This window comes from Salvelinus alpinus, chromosome 18 (assembly GCF_045679555.1).
Source record: "Salvelinus alpinus chromosome 18, SLU_Salpinus.1, whole genome shotgun sequence".
NCBI classification, from domain to species: domain Eukaryota; kingdom Metazoa; phylum Chordata; class Actinopteri; order Salmoniformes; family Salmonidae; genus Salvelinus; species Salvelinus alpinus.
In genome coordinates, this window is record NC_092103.1 from 30,325,788 (window position 1) to 30,343,157 (window position 17,370).

General features: G+C 42.6%; 1 protein-coding gene across 4 annotated transcripts in view; it reads right to left on the reverse strand.

The window, feature by feature from the left end:
* The window catches only part of LOC139544174 (scavenger receptor class B member 1-like), a 40,366-nt gene extending 26,766 nt beyond the window's left edge, over positions 1–13,600 (reverse strand). For 3 of the 4 annotated variants that reach the window (XM_071350981.1, XM_071350983.1, XM_071350982.1), the window contains exons 1-2: positions 13,183–13,600; positions 10,634–10,794 (exon numbers count right to left, since the gene is read on the reverse strand). In XM_071350981.1, coding sequence (XP_071207082.1) covers positions 10,634–10,794; positions 13,183–13,296 — 275 coding nt within the window. In that variant the 5' untranslated portion in view covers positions 13,297–13,600. The remainder of the gene's footprint in view (positions 1–10,633; positions 10,795–13,182) is intronic. The other variant, XM_071350984.1, reaches the window with a different exon arrangement.
* Positions 13,601–17,370: the final 3,770 nt, after the last annotated feature.

Here is a 17,370-nt window from a genome sequence, read left to right on the forward strand (position 1 = left end):
GCTAAGAGCCACAGTTTGACTGTTGGACCCAGAGGAGCCAGAGTGTACATCGTCTATAGTCTAGCACTTTAGAAGTGATTACATAGGTTTCAGATGACGACCGCTCCCTCAGATGGTTAAGGTTCCAGGGACCGAGGCTGGACCAGGAGTTGTCGTTCCTGGAGGACTCCCAGTCGTTACATCCTGTTCTTCCAGCACACAGGATTCCATTAACCAAGGTCTTCATCTCTAGCCTCGTTCTGGTGTGATTCTATTGTCGGTGATAGAGCAGATATGTGCAACATCTAGAGGCCCCTGTGTAACAGGGAAACATGTACCTATATCACTTCTGGTTCATTCACAGGACACACAAACAAGCTGCAGCTAGATCTTTGGCCTTACAGAGATACCAGAAGTAGAGTCCGATCCCTATGGACTTAGACTTAGGCCTACATCCAAAATAAAACATGAATAAGTATTTTCCCCCTTTCTGATTCTCTATTTTTGCATATTTTTGATACCGAATGTTCTAATGTTTTGGTTGAAGATCAGATAAGTTTACAAATAACAAAAAGTATACTTTTACTTATTTAACTAACAGTTATGCAACAACCAACTCCCCTGTGTGAGAAAGTAATTACCCAATTACATTTGTGGGTTTTCAAGAATGAACTGCTCGTTTCAAGACCTGCCACATCGCAATTGGGATTAGGTCTGGACATTCAAAAACTTCAAATCTGTTGATTTTTAACCATTTTGATGAAGACTTGATTGGGTGTTTTGGATCATTGTCTTGCTGCATGACCCAGCTGCGCTTCAGCTCACAGACGGATGGCCTGACATCCTGCTATAGAAATCTCTGATACAGAGCAGAATTCATGGTTGCTTTTATTAAGGTAATTCGTCCAGGTCCTGAGGCAGCAAAGCATCCCCAAAACCATCACACTTCCACCACCATGCTTGGCTGTTGGTATGAGGTTCTTACTGTGGAATGCAGCGTTTGGTTTTCACCACACATAAAATGGGACCCATTTCATCCAAACGGTTTACTAAAGTTTGGCAGAGAGCACCTGGAAGATCATCAAGACTCTTGGAAGAATGTTCTACGCACAGAATGTTCTATGAACAGTCAAAAGTCTAACTTTTTGGACGACATGGGTCCCATTATGCAAACATTGCTGAAAAGCAACAAATTTGAAGTCCATACCTAATCCCACTGAAGATGTTGTGGCAGGACTTGAAACGAGCAGTTCATGTTTGAAAACCCACAAATGTGGCTGAGTTAGAACAGTTCTGCATGGAAAAGTGGGCCAAAATTCCTCCACAGCAACATGAGACTGATCAACGACTGCAGGAAGCGTTTGGTTGGATTCATTGCAACTTAAGGTGGCACAACCAGTTGAGTGTAAGGGGGCAACTAATTTTCACACAGGGGCATTGGTGTTGTATAACTTGGTTAATGAATTAAGTATGTAATTTGTGTTATTTGTTCACTCTGGTTCCCTTTATCTAATATTAGGGTTTGGTTGAAGATCTGATAATTCAATATCCAAAATATGGCAAAAGTAGAGAAAATTAGAAAGGGGGCAAATACTGTCACATCACTGTAGGTCTAAAAAGCAGCCCCTCCTCCCATCAGCACAACAGTACTGGTTCATTACTGTTTGGCTTATTAACTACTGAGGGGATTCCACTGAGACTGGCTCCTATTAGCTTACCGAGACACAAAAAAGGAGAGGACTTGAGAAAAGTGGTCAGAGAATAAAAAGAGAGGAAAGGTAGAGAAAGAAGACTTACGTTTGAAAACGTAACCATCTACGGTCTCTCTGTTATAGGGTGAAAGAGGCCAGATTAATAAAGAAAGGGGTTCAGAGTATACGATAGACAGGGGTGACTGAGAAGCTAAGAGACAGAGAAAGGCAGGTTGACATTTAAAGACCATGTATGCTTGATCAGGAAATGTGGGTGGAGGCTCCGTATGGAGGGTGACGCAATTGCGGCGCCTTCGGAAGGCTCGCGGGGGCCAAATCAAGCTCTATACCACATCGCTTTGCACCGCCGAAGTTCTGTAACAATGCGGAAGGCTCTGTATAGCTCCGTATTGACATGATTGGTTGACGGTAGGTGAGTGTGGTACATCCTATACAAACACAAACTCACTACCTTGACAACAGCTCTGCGAAGCACAAGAGGTATGAATGCCCTTGACTTCTGCGGAGGCCACATCGCAGTAAATGCTGTATGGCCAATACAGAGGCCAGATTGACCATAAAAATCAGCTTTTATTGGGATGAGTCTTGCCCTTGAGGCAGAACTGAGCAGTTGCCACTAGATGGGCCAGCTGCAAAGTCAAAATAGGCCATATTGTAAAAATGTAAAGGTTAGGCATTAGGGTTAGCAGTGTAGTTCAGGTTAAAATAAGATGATATGACTTTGTGGCTGTGCCAGCTAGTGACCATTCTGCAGAGCTGCCTCCAGAGCAAGATTCATGACAAAAAAAAAAAAAAATGCAAGAGACAGTGAGAGAAGGCAAGAGGGAGGAGAGGCAGGAGAGTGGGAAGAGGGAGACCGTCAAATAGGGTTCGAGTCTACGCCATCATCCCATTACACTAGGAAAAGCGATGGAGTGCCCTCCTCATCCCTCGCTCCTAGGGTGAAAGGATGAGAAGAATGCTATGCATTTGGCCCCACAGGGCTCTGAGTCCCACAGCTGACACTAAACTACAGCCATGAACCTTCAACTAAGTGACAGGGGGAAGAAATGTTCTTGCTCTTCATTGTAATCAGAGGGCTGATATAAATACTATGCATGTCAGTCTCTCTTGGTTATGAGTTGAGACTAACAGCATCACTTTTTGTAAGAAACATGAATGTGTTGAAAAACCCTAATTGTTACACACAGCTCGGACACACACTTACCCCACCACACATGGCGCCAGGGGTATTTTCACAGTCCCCAAATCCAGAACAAATTCAAGAAAGCGTACAGTATTATATAGAGCCATTACTGCATGGAACTCCGTTGCATCTCATATTGCTCAAATAAACAAACCTGGTTTTAAAAAAACTATACAGCAACACCTCACGGCACAACGCCTCTCCTCTATTTGACCTAGTTTGTGTGTATGTATTGATATGTAGGATACGTGTGCCTTTAAAAAAAATTGATGTAGTTCTGTCCATGAGCTGTTCTTGTCTATTAATGTTCTGTATTATGTCATGTTTTGTATGGACCCCAGGAAGAGTAGCTGCTGCTTTTGCAACAGCTAATGGGGATCCTAATAAAATAACAAGTTCCAGATGCATAAAATGGCCCTTCAGCAAAGGAAGCACAAGACCATCCTCCTGGCAGATAACAGCTGATTCAAAAAAGAGGTGGTGCTTTCTTGGAGAAAAGCATGCACACATTGAAAAACAACATGCTCCTTATCCTTTTACTTATAAAATGTATTGCACAACTAGCTAATTTTGTTTATAACTTGACAGTTATTTTGGGATTCCACCCATGTACAGCGCATTCGGAAAGTATTCAGAGCCCTCCACTTTCCACATTTTGTTACAGCCTTATTCTAAAATATTTTTTCCACACAGTAACACATAATGACAAAGCAAAAACAGGTTTAGACATTTTTGCAAATGTATATAAAAACAAGACATATCTACATAAGTATTCAGACCCTTTACTCAGTACTTTGTTGAAGAACCTTTGTCAGCAATCAGTCTTGAGTCTTCTCGGGTATGACGCTACAAGCTTGGCATACCTGTACTTGGAGAGTTTCTCCCATTCTTTTCTGCAGATCCTCTTAAGCTCTGTCATGTTGCATGGGGAGTGTCGCTGCACAGCTATTTTCAGGTCTCTCCAGAGACGTTCGATTGGGGTCCGGGCTCTGGCTGGGCCACACAAGGACATTCAGAGACTTGTCCCGAAGCCACTCCTGCGTTGACATGGCTGTGTGCTTAAGGTTGTTGTCCTGTTGGAAGGTGAATCTTCACCCCAGTCTGAGGTCCTGAGCACTCTGGGAGCAGGTTTTCATCAAGGACCTCTGCTCCGTTCATCTTTCCCTTGATCCTGACTAGTCTCCCAGTCCCAGCCGCTGAAAAACATCCCCACAGCATGATGCTGCCACCACCATGCTTCACCGTAGGGATGGTACCATGTTGTTTCCTCCAGACGTGACACTTGGCATTCAGGCCAAAGCACTCAATCTTGGTTTCATCAGACCAGAGAATCTTGTTTCTCATGGTCTGAGAGTCCTTTAGGTGCCTTTTTGGCAAACTCCAAGCGGGCTGTCATGTGCCTTTTACTGAGGAGTGGCTTCCGTCTGGCCACTCCACCATTAAGGCCTGATTGGTGGAGTGGTGCAGAGAGGATTGTTCTTCTGGAAGGTTCTCCCACCTCCATAGAGGAATTCTGGAGCTCTGTCAGTCACCTCCCTGACCAAGGCCCTTCTCCCCAGATTGCTCAGTTTGGCCAGCTCTAGGAAAAGTCTTGGTGGGTCCAAATTTCTTACATTTAAGAATGGAGGCCACTGTGTTCTTGGGGATCGTCAGTGCTGCAGATTTTTTGGGGGTACCCTTCCCCAGATCTGTGCCTGACAATCCTGTCTCGGATCTCTACGGAGAATTCCTTCAACCTCATGACTTGGTTTTTGCTCTGACATGCATGGTCAACTGTGGGACCTCAGACAGGAATGTTCCTTTACAAATCATGTCCAATCAATTTAATTTACCCCAGGTGGACTCCAATCAAGTTGTAGAAAGACCAAGGATGATCATTGGAAACAAGATATCGCCTGAGCTCTATTTGAGTCTCATAGCAAAAGGTCAGAATAAGTAAGTAAAGTTAATTTTTAAAGTTAATCTTCATTTCTAAACTGTTTTTGCTTCGTCTGAATACTTTGCCTCAACGCGCGATTGAGAAGTAGAGTCTAATTTCATATAAAACGCATTTGTTTCCACATTTCCTCGCCTCGATTACTTTTGACATTTTAGAAAAGCAGGCGAGGCGGCGGCAAGAGGCGAACAAAACCAATCGAGACCCTCCCAGTGTCAGGAGCATCAATGTTCCCCCTCCTAAAAAAAGGGATAAGGCCACCACCCACTCTACCCCTCTGCTCATCCCTTCCTCTGTACTTGTGTCCATCTCGCAGAGAGCAGAACATTCATGTTACATGCCGTGACCGGTAACAGGAAGAAAATGTCAAGCAGAGGGCATGTCGCCAGTAAGTAAAAACAGAAAAAGCATTTGACTGATGTCAACACTTCAGCCAAGAAAAAGAGCCCCCTAGGTGCTCCCCGTATCTTGGATATAGAGATGGATACGTTGCACAGAGGAGTCAGCAAAATGTTTTAACCATGCAGTAATCACATATAGTGTAAGAGAGCAAAATTCCAGACAGGACACTGCATCCTGACAAAAATACAGTAAGTTGTTTTGGTTGTCATGGGTCACATGTATATTGCAGAGGCTTTTGTTGGATCAGAAAATTACTTTGTGCAGAACGTACAGTAAAGCTGCCAGAGCTGTTCTTTATCATTTTTGATCTCCTTGTGCCTGTGTGATTTCCTCTGCCTGTTAGTATGCAGCGGTGTGTGGGTAAAAAATAAATCATTGGGGAAGCAAAGCCCCCCCCCCCCCAAAGAAAAGCCATATTAGAACATGTGTTGTGATAATTACATTATTTGCTCTATAACCTTTTTAGTTCATATGCCTTGCAAAGTGATACACTACATGACCAAAAGTATGTGGACACCTGCTCGTCGAACATCTCATTCCAGAATCATGGGCATTAATATGAAGTTGGTCCCCCCTTTGCTGCTACAGTATAACAGCCTCCACTCTTCTGGAAAGGCTTTCCACTAGATGTTGGAACATTGCTGTGGGGACTTGCTTCAATTCAGCCACAAGAGCATTAGTGAGGTCGGGCATTGGTGTTGGGCAATTAGGCATGGCTCGCAGTTGGGATTCCAATTCATCCCAAAGTTGTTCGATAGAGTTGAGGTCAGGGCTCTGTGCAGGCCAGTCAAGGTCTTCAACAATGATTGACAAAATATTTCTGTATGGACCTCGCTTTGTGCACTGGGGCATTGTCATGCTGAAACAGGAACAGGCCTTTCCCAAACTTTTGCCACAAAGTTGGAAGTACAGAATCTAGAATGTCATTGTATGCGCGAGCATTAAGATTTCCCTTCACTGGAACTAAGGAGTTTAATCATGAAATAACAGCGCCAGACCATTATTCCTCCTCCACCAAACTTTACAGTTGGCGCCATGCATTTGGGCAGGTAGCATCCACCAAACCCAGATTTGTCCTTCGGAATGCTAGATGGTGAAGCGTGATTCATCACTCCAGAGAACGCGTAGCCACTTAGCCTGAGTCCAATGGTGGCGAGCTTTACACCAGTTCAGAAATTTGACGAACTGCCTTGTTGGAAAGCTGCCATCCTATGACAGTGCCACGCTGAAAGTCACTGAGCTCTTCTGTAAGGCCATTCTATTGCCAATGTTTCTATGGAGATTGCATGGCTGTGCAGCTGAAATAGCCGAATCCAGTAATTTGAAGGAGTGTCCAAATACGTGTGTGTGTGATATATATATATATATATCTAGCTCTCTCTCTAAGGTCTAAGGCCGAGACGATAAGACACAGTAGAAGAATAAATTCAACCACACCTTTGTTTCACCACAAAACCACAGAGCAACATCTGTTCACAAAGCATATTGCATGTAACGAACAGTTACATGACCTACTGCATGGTCAATCAAGTTAATGTTTCCAACATTTTCGGACTACTAAATTACTATTGATTTTGAGCCACAGAGAATTACCACAAGTCGCAAAGGAAACAGGAGCTGCCTCCACTATTCCAGGCACCATTTCAACTTCAAATCACCTATGCTTTGTCTAATACAGTGACAATGAAAAGAGACCCAAAACGATTTAGTCCAATCAACTAAGCTAAATATGATGTGGCTGTCCATGGCACTGATGTGTGTGTGCGCAAGTAGAAAAAAATAAAAAATAAATGTTAACTCACCCAATGCCATCCTCCGCTCTAGTTTTTGGTTGTCCTGGCTAAAATGCTTGCTCGCTAGCCTAACTTCCTTTAATGTGCAATGATGATCTAGCTAGGTAACATTAGCCTACTACATATTGCACATCTAGGGCTGGCCGGTATACCGTATTTTACCATATACCTGTATTTATGCATGGACCAGTTTGGGTTTTTAACTTTACCTTCTATAACGGTATTTGAATGTTTGGTTTGTTAAGTGTGATACGCCGTGTGTAACGTCCATTTTTATAGTTTACTCCAGCTACTTGAGTCATCCCTCTGCATGCCGCGTTCCACACAGACCTAGTCACTCAAGGAGCACATTTATTGTTGCTTGACCACAAGACACTTTCGTTCAGTCTGCATGGTCAATGCAGCACACGCAACAATGTTGATGACAACGTTGTTTCCACTTTGATCTTAATAAATCCACAAGCGTTATATAATTACGATATTAGTTTGTTTTTCTTACATCTGCAAATAGCTAGTTTATTTTCTTAGCAAGTTAATACAAACCATGTTAGCCACTAATGGTAATCGCTAGTTTGCTGACTAATAAAAGTACTGAGTCAGAACGTAGCTAGCTAATACAGCCTAATACCAGTACTGGTGGAGGCTTAAATCAGCATGTTTTTTTTGTGCAACAGTATCTTCTAAATCAAAGAGGAATAGGCGAAGCGTGAATATGTTAGCTATATGAATAAAGATTTAATGTAGCCAAAGAATATAGGGTCTCCTAGGAAACACTGAACATCACTTTGGTTTTCTACCCTGTCACAATAACTCGTCCATGGCATTTTCATTCGTTGTCATGTCAAACACTGTATTCAAAGCGCCCACTATTACTTACATTCTAACTATAGCATTATAATAAACATTCCATTTCCATGATTCCAAAAGTTCATCCAAGTGTTTTTATCTAAATCGCAATAGCAACATTTGGTTAAAAATAAGGCCTAGTATTTTTGCCCATATCGCGGCAGTGTGGAAATGATCTCAAATGAGTGCAGGAATTACAGAAATTCAATAAATTATTTTAGGTTGAAGTTGAATTGAACATAAAACAATCTGAATGGAGAAAGACCCATTGAAAAAATTTTGAATATACGTGTTGCCACCATAGGGTCACGCACTACTCAAAGCAAATTTTGAATGTTTTTGATTAATAAAAATACCTTCATACTGTCAAAGATTTGAAAAATAACATTTGATATTTTGGCCATATCGCCCAGCCCTACTTCCATCCTCTCAGGCTAGGGGCATAATGCATGCATTTATGGTTGGATCGGAATCGCTGTTATAATCATTGGCCAGTACGGAGAATTAAGTAAAACCACGAGTCCAAATCCCCATCCATGGCTAATTTAGGAAAGGGACAATTTTAGCTAGCTATTCAGCCACTGGAGGACAACGAGATGAAACAATTGAAGATCTGACAATGACGTTTGGCTTTTGTTGTGATTGGTGTGAAACCAAATCCAAACTGGCTTCCCTTGATACTTTTTTTGGTGCGCCAGGGCCATTCACAATTTAACTCAACGCCGATTGGCTATTATTTTATTGAAAAAAAACAAACAAGGGAGGCCTAATACTCGCTGGCTTACCTTGTATTCAATGCTATGGGTGGCAACAATATCATACTCTTTTTGACCAGACAGCATCAGATAGATGGCCTTCACATACAGAGACAGAGGGGCGGTGTTTCGTTTGCCTTCTTTGGTGATATACAGCACATTCGGCCTCATACGAATTGAAGGAACATTTTACATATTTTTGGGAAGCCTGGCGTCCCTTGACATCCATGAATACATGCCACTGTATGTACCACCACCCTTTCAGTCCAGACCAGGGTTTTCGTTAGGAAAATGTGGCACCGGACATTTGACCTTCATTTTAAATTTACTGGACATTTAAGAATTTTACCAGATCCATTGTTGCACAACCCGATTAGGGAATCCACCCGCGGTGCTCAGAATGCCAGAAAAAAACATTTGAAGATGTTAGAATACATAGGTGGCGCGTCAATAAGGCTAGGGGAAGCTAAGTTTCCCTAAAGTAAATTGAATTGCCAAAATAGCTTACTCCTATCTATACAGAAATAAATAAAATAATTAAAATAGGCTAATATACCAGAAAGCATGATTTGTCCACAGATGATCTTGAGCTTCTTAAATTTTTTATTTTTTTCCAAAGCTGCGTATTGTTTTCAATCACATTGCCTACAGTCGGAAGGGCCCACAACACTCTACTCAACAAATTGGATGCTGTCTATCACAGTGCCATCTGTTTTGTCACCAAAGCCCCATATACTACTCACCACTGCGACCTGTACGCTCTCGTTGGCTGGCCCTCGCTTCATACTCGTCGCCAAACCCACTGGCTCCAAGTCAACTGCAAGTCTCTGCTAGGTACAGCCCCGCCTTATCTCAGCTCACTGGTCACCATAGCAGCACCCACCCGTAGCACGCGCTACATCTCACTGGTCACCCCCAAAGCCAATTCTTCCTTTGGCCGCATTTCCTTCCAGTTCTCTGCTGCCAATGACTGGAACAAACTGCAAAAATCACTGAAGCTGGAGACTCATATCTCCCTCACTAGCTTTAAGCACAAGCTGTCAGAGGAGTTCACAGATCACTGCACCTGTACATAGCCCCATCTGTAAACAGCCCATCCAACTACCTCACCCCCATTCTGTATTTATTTATGCATCTTGCTCCTTCGCACCCCAGTAGCTCTACTTGCACATTCATCTTCTGCACATCTACCATACAAGTGTTTAATTCCTATATTGTAATTACTTTGCCACCATGGCCAATTTATTGCCTTACCTCCCTTATCTTACCTCATTTGCACTCACTGTATATAGATTTTTCTTTTTTCTACTGTATTATTGACTGTATGCTTGTTTATTTCATGTGTAACTCTGTTGTTGTCTGTGTCGAAATGCTGTGCTTCATCTTGGCCAGGCCGCAGTTGTAAATAAGAACTTGTTCTCAACTAGCCTACCTGGTTAAATAAAGGTGGGGGGAAAATTAATTAGGGCTAGTAGGCCATCTTACAGAAGTCTGCAAATGCAAGGATGCATGGAATGCTTTATTATAAAGGTGGTGAGAATGAACTTCCCTGAACTTGAAACCCACACGCAGCCTGTTAGTATAACTGTCAACATTTACTTTTCCTCAGCCAACAGGAGTAGTAACAAAAAGAATAATCAATAACCTACGTCAATCTACTATCCCCCATAGCACAAAAGATTACCTATATTATTGGTCAGCTTGTTCTGTGTGAGAAAGAAATAGCCTATCCCAACACACTCTGGGACAGTTGTGGAATGAGTGATCCAAAATGCATACAACCAGTAGGCTTAGGCTACATCCCCCCAAACGTTTAAAAACAATGAGGCTCATGCAATAGATCGTTTAGATTAAGATGTTGATCAACTTATTTCTTCACATTCTAATCCACCATGGGAAACAGGTAGGCCTAAGGGTAAGAGATTAGAGGTCAGGGGTGAAGGGCCCTCTAACCCTTAACACTGACCTATGGTGGAACAAAGGTTATAGAGAGCTGGGGTAAGATGTCAGGTGTGAAGGCCTACCTGTATACGTAGGGTCCTCTCTGTTCCACCATGGGTTTCTCTCCAGCCAGGACTTCAGTAGGGTTCAGGACATTGAAGAAATAGACAGTCATAAAGAAGGGGACAGGGACATCCTTCCACATGGTGTAGGACATCTCATTCTTAGGGTCTATCACTAAGTTCTGAGGAGAAGACAATAATGATTCAACTACCATACAAAACATATGAATATACATGGCGTTCAGTACGACAGCTCGTTCTGCTCTGTGGGAGGGGCTCACTGACAGTAGCCCATATTCAGTGTATGTGACTCATGTGGAAATCAAACACCAAAGTATGTCGACACCTTCAAATTAGTGGATTCGGATATTTCAGCCACACCAGTTGCTGACAGGTGTACAAAATAGAGCACACTGCCATGCAATCTGCATAGACAAACATTGGCAATAGAATGGCTTTACTGAAGAGCTCAATGACTTTCAATGTGGGACTGTCAGGAAGCCACCTGTTCAACAAGTCAGTTCGTCAAATATCTGCTCCGCTAGAGCTGCCCCGGTCAAATGTAAGTGTTATTGTCAAGTGGAAATGTCTATGAGCAACAACGGCTCAGCCGTGAAGTAGTAGGCCAAACAAGCTCACAGAACAGGACCGCCGAGTGCTGTTGCGCGTAAAAATCATCTGTCCTCGGTTGCAAAACTCACTATCGAGTTACAAACTGCTTCTTGAAGCAACGTCAGCACATGAACTGTTCATCAGGAGCTTCATGAAATGGGTTTCCATGGCCAAGCAGCCGCACACAAGCCAAAGATCACCATGCGCAATGCCAAGCATCGGCTAGAATGGTGTAAAGCTCTACGCCATTGTACTCTGGAGCAGTGGAAACGCGTCTCTCTAGTGACTAATCACGCTTCACCATCTGGCAGTACGACAGACGAATTTGGGTTAGGCAGATGCCAGGAGAACGCTACCTGCCCCATGCATAGGAATGTCTGCGGCTGTTCTTCATGGTTCAGGCTATGCCCCTTAGGTCCAGTGAAGGGAAAACTTAACGCTACAGCCTACAATGACATCTACACAATTCTGTTCAGTTTGGGGAAGGCCTTTTCCCAAAATGCCCCAGTGCACAAAGCAAGGTCATATAGAAATGGTTTGTCGAGATTGGTGTGGAAGAGCTTGACTGGCCTGCAGAGCCCTGACCTCAACCGCATTGAAACGCCAACTGCGAGCTAGGCCTAATCACCAAACATCAGTGGCCGACCTCAATAATGCTCGTGGCTGAATGGAAGCAAGTCCCGACAGCAATGCTCCAACATTTATTTGAAAGTCTTCCCAGAAGAGTGGAGGCTGTTATAGCAGCAAAGGGGGGCACCAACTCCATATAGTGCCCATGATTTTGGAATGAGATGTTCAACGAGCAGGTGTCCACATACACTACATGACCAAAAGTATGTTGTTGCCAGCAGTACTCTGGTCCAACCAACTGAATCATTGGGACCAGTGCCTACTTCATCAACTTCCTATTTTGTTACTTCGCATGCTCCAGCGTGAACAAATTATTGCACAAGATAGTGACAAGAAAAACATTTTGTAGCCTACACTGCAGGAAAATAATTCTTTAAAGTTAAAACATCACAACTATTTGTTATCGCTTTCTCTAGATGCAAGTACCTCAATGCATCTTTAAAACAACAAATATGTACATAGCCCTTTCTATGCCAATAGGGACATTGGTAGCAGTAGAAAGTGTCATTATTCCCAAGGGGAAATTGGTTTCGGGCATAATCATTCATAGAAAAGAGCAGGAGAGGGAGACATTTTTGGAATGAAAGACATGCAGGTCGATTAACTACGTCATGTAAAACATGCATTTCTCAAAGCTGCCTGCATGTCAGGACAGGGAACTACATTTAGGTTACATACTGTATATTATAATTGTATCTATTCATCATCGATTGGTTTTGCCCCACAATTCCCCCTAAACGTTTGGCTAGTTCTTTCGTGATTATATACCTTCTTACAGTATTGTGCATACTATTTAGCTTTACGTTTCTGCTTGTTAAAACTAAGAGAATATATAAATTATTTGATACGAACGTGCACATATTTCATTTTAATAATTAAAACATCAAATCAAGGGATCCTAAATTTTGTTCCAGCTCAATAATAAAATGTGAATGAATTTAAAAAAATCTCCCTCAACCAAATGAACAATTAAACTCAACTTGTAGTAAAATGGTTAATTGATATCGTTGTAAATTGCTGTAAATGCCTACTTTTTTAAATTGCATTGAGTTTATGTGATGTATCAGTCAGTCTTGCTCGACTGCGGCCCACATTTTTTTCTGTTTTGTTACATGTTTGTAATGTCTCCGGCTGGATCAACCTACTAATTATAATAACTAATCAATTAAATCAATCACCAATATGCACGTCAGGTTCATTATAGGCACTTCGCTATACGTTAGTCGTGACTGACCAGGAGAAATATTAATGCCGTTGCGTTAGAGGTTTTTAAATTATTAAAAACCTATAGGTAAAAACAATATTATTTTAATTGAATCTCCACTTACCTTGACTATTTGGTTGTCGATAATGATTGGTCCAACGAAAACAATAACTGTTCCAAAAACTACCGTCAGAGTGCCAACGACTAAAAGTCCGATTGCTAGCTTAGATTTATTCATAGCTATAGACACAGCTTAACCGGGCACCAATAGAAATGTACTAAATCAAGCTATAGCTAGATAAAAAACAATGCATGTAGGCTGTCGGCTATAGCCAAGTCATTCAGTGGCTTTTGTTTGGAACGCTGTCTGGTTTACTGCAACTCTAGACAAGATTCAAGAATACGGAGTGTCAACCAATATACACCTAAACTGAATGGCAAGTGTTGAAGGTCCTTGCCACTCGCCAGAATATGATCTTAAAGTCCAAAGAAATTTAGATAATGCCGGTCTTGAAGTTAAGTGAGGGCTCAGAGTGGAACCGCTCTGTTTATATCGTTCAAGCCACGCCTCCCGACACGCTGGGGGTGGTGTGTGTGTGTGTGTGGAGGGGTAGTTTAATTACGGTAGCAGAGAAACGCATTTAATTTATAAATCACAACATTTAACGCAAAATCATATTTTAAGACCTGATTGTATAAGAACGAAGCAAATTTGGCAAATGAGGCCCCAGGTCAGAAAATGAAGCCCAACATATTGATCTGTCACCTTTTGTGTTGCAGTTGTGAATAATGAGACAGACAGACAAAGACAGGCAGAGACAGACAGACGAACAAGACCACGTGTAAATTGTTGTGAAATGCTCTGGACCAAAAGAGACCCGTGGAAGTGCATAAATCTGTGAAGGTTATCTTATTGGGGCGGCAGGTAGCCTAGTGGTTAGGGTGTTGGGCCAGTGGTTACTGGATCGAATCCCTGAGCTGACAAGGTAAAAATCTATCGTTCTGCTCCTGAGCAAGGCATTTAACCCACTGTTCCCCTGTGCCGTGGGTGTCGATTAAGGCAGCCCCCTGCACCTCTCTGATTCAGAGGGGTTGGGTTAAATGCAGAACACACATTTCAGTTGTACAACTGACTACGTTCCCTAAATTGATTCAAATGGACCCTCAAGGCAACTTATTTGACCTACACACCACATTTTAATTCTAAAAATGAATTCTTTAGAAGTTTAGGACTCTCTCTGTGTCCCCACTGGGAAAGCTAGTGAGGGTTGAAGGGGCAGGGGTGGAATTGGTGAGAAATACATATGCAAAAAAGCTTATTTCTCAAATTGTCTGCATACTGTACATTTGTTTACATTCCTGTTAGTGAGCATTTCTCCTTTGCCAAGATAATCCATCCAACTGACAAGAAGCTGAATAAACATGATCATTACACAGGTGCACCTTGTGCTGGGAACAATAAAAGGCCCCTCTAGAATGTGCAGTTTTATCACACAACACAATGCCACAGATGTCTGAAGTTTTGAAGGGAGCGTGCAATTGGTATGCTGACTGCAGTAATGTCCAGCTGTTGCCAGATAATTTAATGTTCATTTCTCTACCATAAGCTGCCTCCAATGTCATTTTTGAGAATTTGGCAGTACATCCAACAGGCGTCACAACCACAGACCACGTGTAACCACGCCAGCCCAGTACCTCCACATCCGGCTTCTTCACCTGTGGGATCATCTGAGACCAGCCACTCGGCTGGTCTCAGCCAGGTGCACAAACTGTCAGAAACCATCTCAGGGAAGCTCATTTGCATGCTCGTCTTCCTCACCAGGGTCTTGACCTGACTGCAGTTCGGCGTCGTAACCAACTTCAGTGGGAAAATGCTCACCTTCGATGCCCACTGGCACACTGGGGAAGTGTGCTTTTCACGGATGAATCCCGGTTTCAACTGTACCGGACAGATGGCAGACAGCGTGTATGGCGTCGTGTGGGCAAGCGGTTTGCTGATGTCAGTGTTTAGCCCCATGGTGGCGTTGGGGTTATGGTATGGGCAGGCATAAGCTATGGACAACGAACACAATTGCATTCTAGCAATGGCAATTTGAATGCACAGAGATACCGTGACGAGATCCTGAGGCCCATTGTCGTGACATTCATCCACCGCCATCACCTTGTGTTTCAGCATGATAATGCACGGCCCCATGTCGCAAGGATCTGTACACAATTCCTGGAAGCTGAAAATGTCCCATTTCTTCCATGACCTGCATACTCACCAGACATGTCACCCATTGTGCATGTTTGGGAGGCTCTGGATCAACATGTATGACAGTGTTTTCCAGTTCCTGCCAATATCCGCACAACCACAACCATTGAAGAGGAGTCGGACAATGTGAGGCAAATGGTGGGCACACCAGATACTGACTGGTTTTCTGATCCACGCTCCTACCTTTTTTTTTTAAGGTATCTGTGACCAACAAATGCATATCTGTATTCCCAGTCAGGTGATACATTACAGAGACTGCATCTACACAGGCATCCCAATTCTGATCTTTTGCCCAAATATTGTAGAAAGAGCTGATCTGATTGTTCAAAAGACCAATAAGTGGAAAAAGCTCAGAATTGGGCTGCCTGTGTAAACACAGCCAGAATGTGATTGAGTGTGTGCAACAGCATGTAGGCTCTAAGCTTGAAACCCAGGTTTATACCCACCTCTAGGTAATATGATTCACAGCAACATCTGACATTTCAACAGTTTTAACCAACCTAAACTCATATTCTCCATCTGTAGAGCATGACAAAAGATAGTCCATACTGGTCTATAAACCTTTTTTATTACTTCATTTATTCTCACCCAAGGTGGAAGGTAGGCCTAGTGGCCTATACTAGAAATGACCAATAAAAAGGTCAACCCTTCTAATCACAAAGGCACTCATAAACACCTTCAACAGGAGGGCGTGTCCTTTCCCAATGTCAACACTGTTTGAAAAGAGCTCACCTGTTAGTGGGTGAGCATAATATAATCTGATTGCTGAATGCCATTGTTTTAAAAATACCTGCATGGGTGAGATTTCTAATGGAACCATTTCCATAATTTGGGTTTCTAAAGCTCCTGGCTTGAATTGACTGGTTTTTAAAGATCTTGACCTCAGACCTGAACTGATTTTGGGCCTCTTAATTAATCTCATGATGACCTCCTGTCAGTCTGAAGTTCAACGTATCTGAACTCAGGTGTCTATCTCATGACAGAGAGAGTGGACCAGGCTTGACCCTTTATGGCTTGACCACGTGTGGACTTCCTAAACATCCTGCATGTCACCAGGCGTCAGTGTCTACATCCCTCCTGACACAAGACAGATCACTTGCACCATCCCTCTGTCTCAGATTGGGGTGGGTTGTCTTTTGTCACACAAATCATCAGTCATTTGGATGTTTTGAAACATTTCTGTGTTATATCTGCTCTATTTAATTAAACCCTCATTGCAGTAGACTCCTATTTATGCAGATTTTTTCCCCCCAATAGGGTCAAATAAGATGTTCAAATGGTTTTGGGATTTGGGGAACTGTTAAAAACTACTTCTACCTCTACCAGACTTTCCTCACAGGTAAAGGTGCTTTCAGTTTCCTCTGAATGTTCCGTCATTTAAAAAGGTTACAGCCTCCTAACCTGGGAGGAGGCCATTACCACTTCCTAATGAATCTAACAAGGAACTTGTTTGACCTTCCCATATTTAACACCTTTTATATATAATTTAAAATATTCTGTCAACATATTAACACCGTAAGATGACAAAAAGGAAATTGTCCTTCCTAAATGTCCACATCCTTCAAATCCAGTTTACCTGTTAGCAGGTGTTATAGTATAAACACCTGACAGGCATTGTTTTGTTAATAGTTACAAACACCACAGTGTAACTGGTTTATGGCAGAGGTGGATAAGAAAACGAACATCAAGCTTGACTAGAGTAGAGTCTTCCTTTACCTCATCCCCCAGTCTTCTTCATCTACCACTTCCATAAGTCTCACCTGCCATATCCAGTCTACGTTCCAAATGGCACCCTATTCCCTACTTAGTGCACTACTTCTGAGCCCTGTGTCAAAATTAGTGCACTAAATAGAGAATAGAGTGCCATTTGGGATGTATATATGGTCATCCACATTGGAGACATTGTGGGAAGAGACTACCATTTTCTCTAACTCAGCTGCATGGACTGCTTCTGCATGTTGCAGGTATGACTAACTGGGCATTCGCACCAGGGCGTCCATGCAACTTAAGACTGTATTAACACTGAGCTTCAAGTTAAATTTCTAACATTTTCAAGTT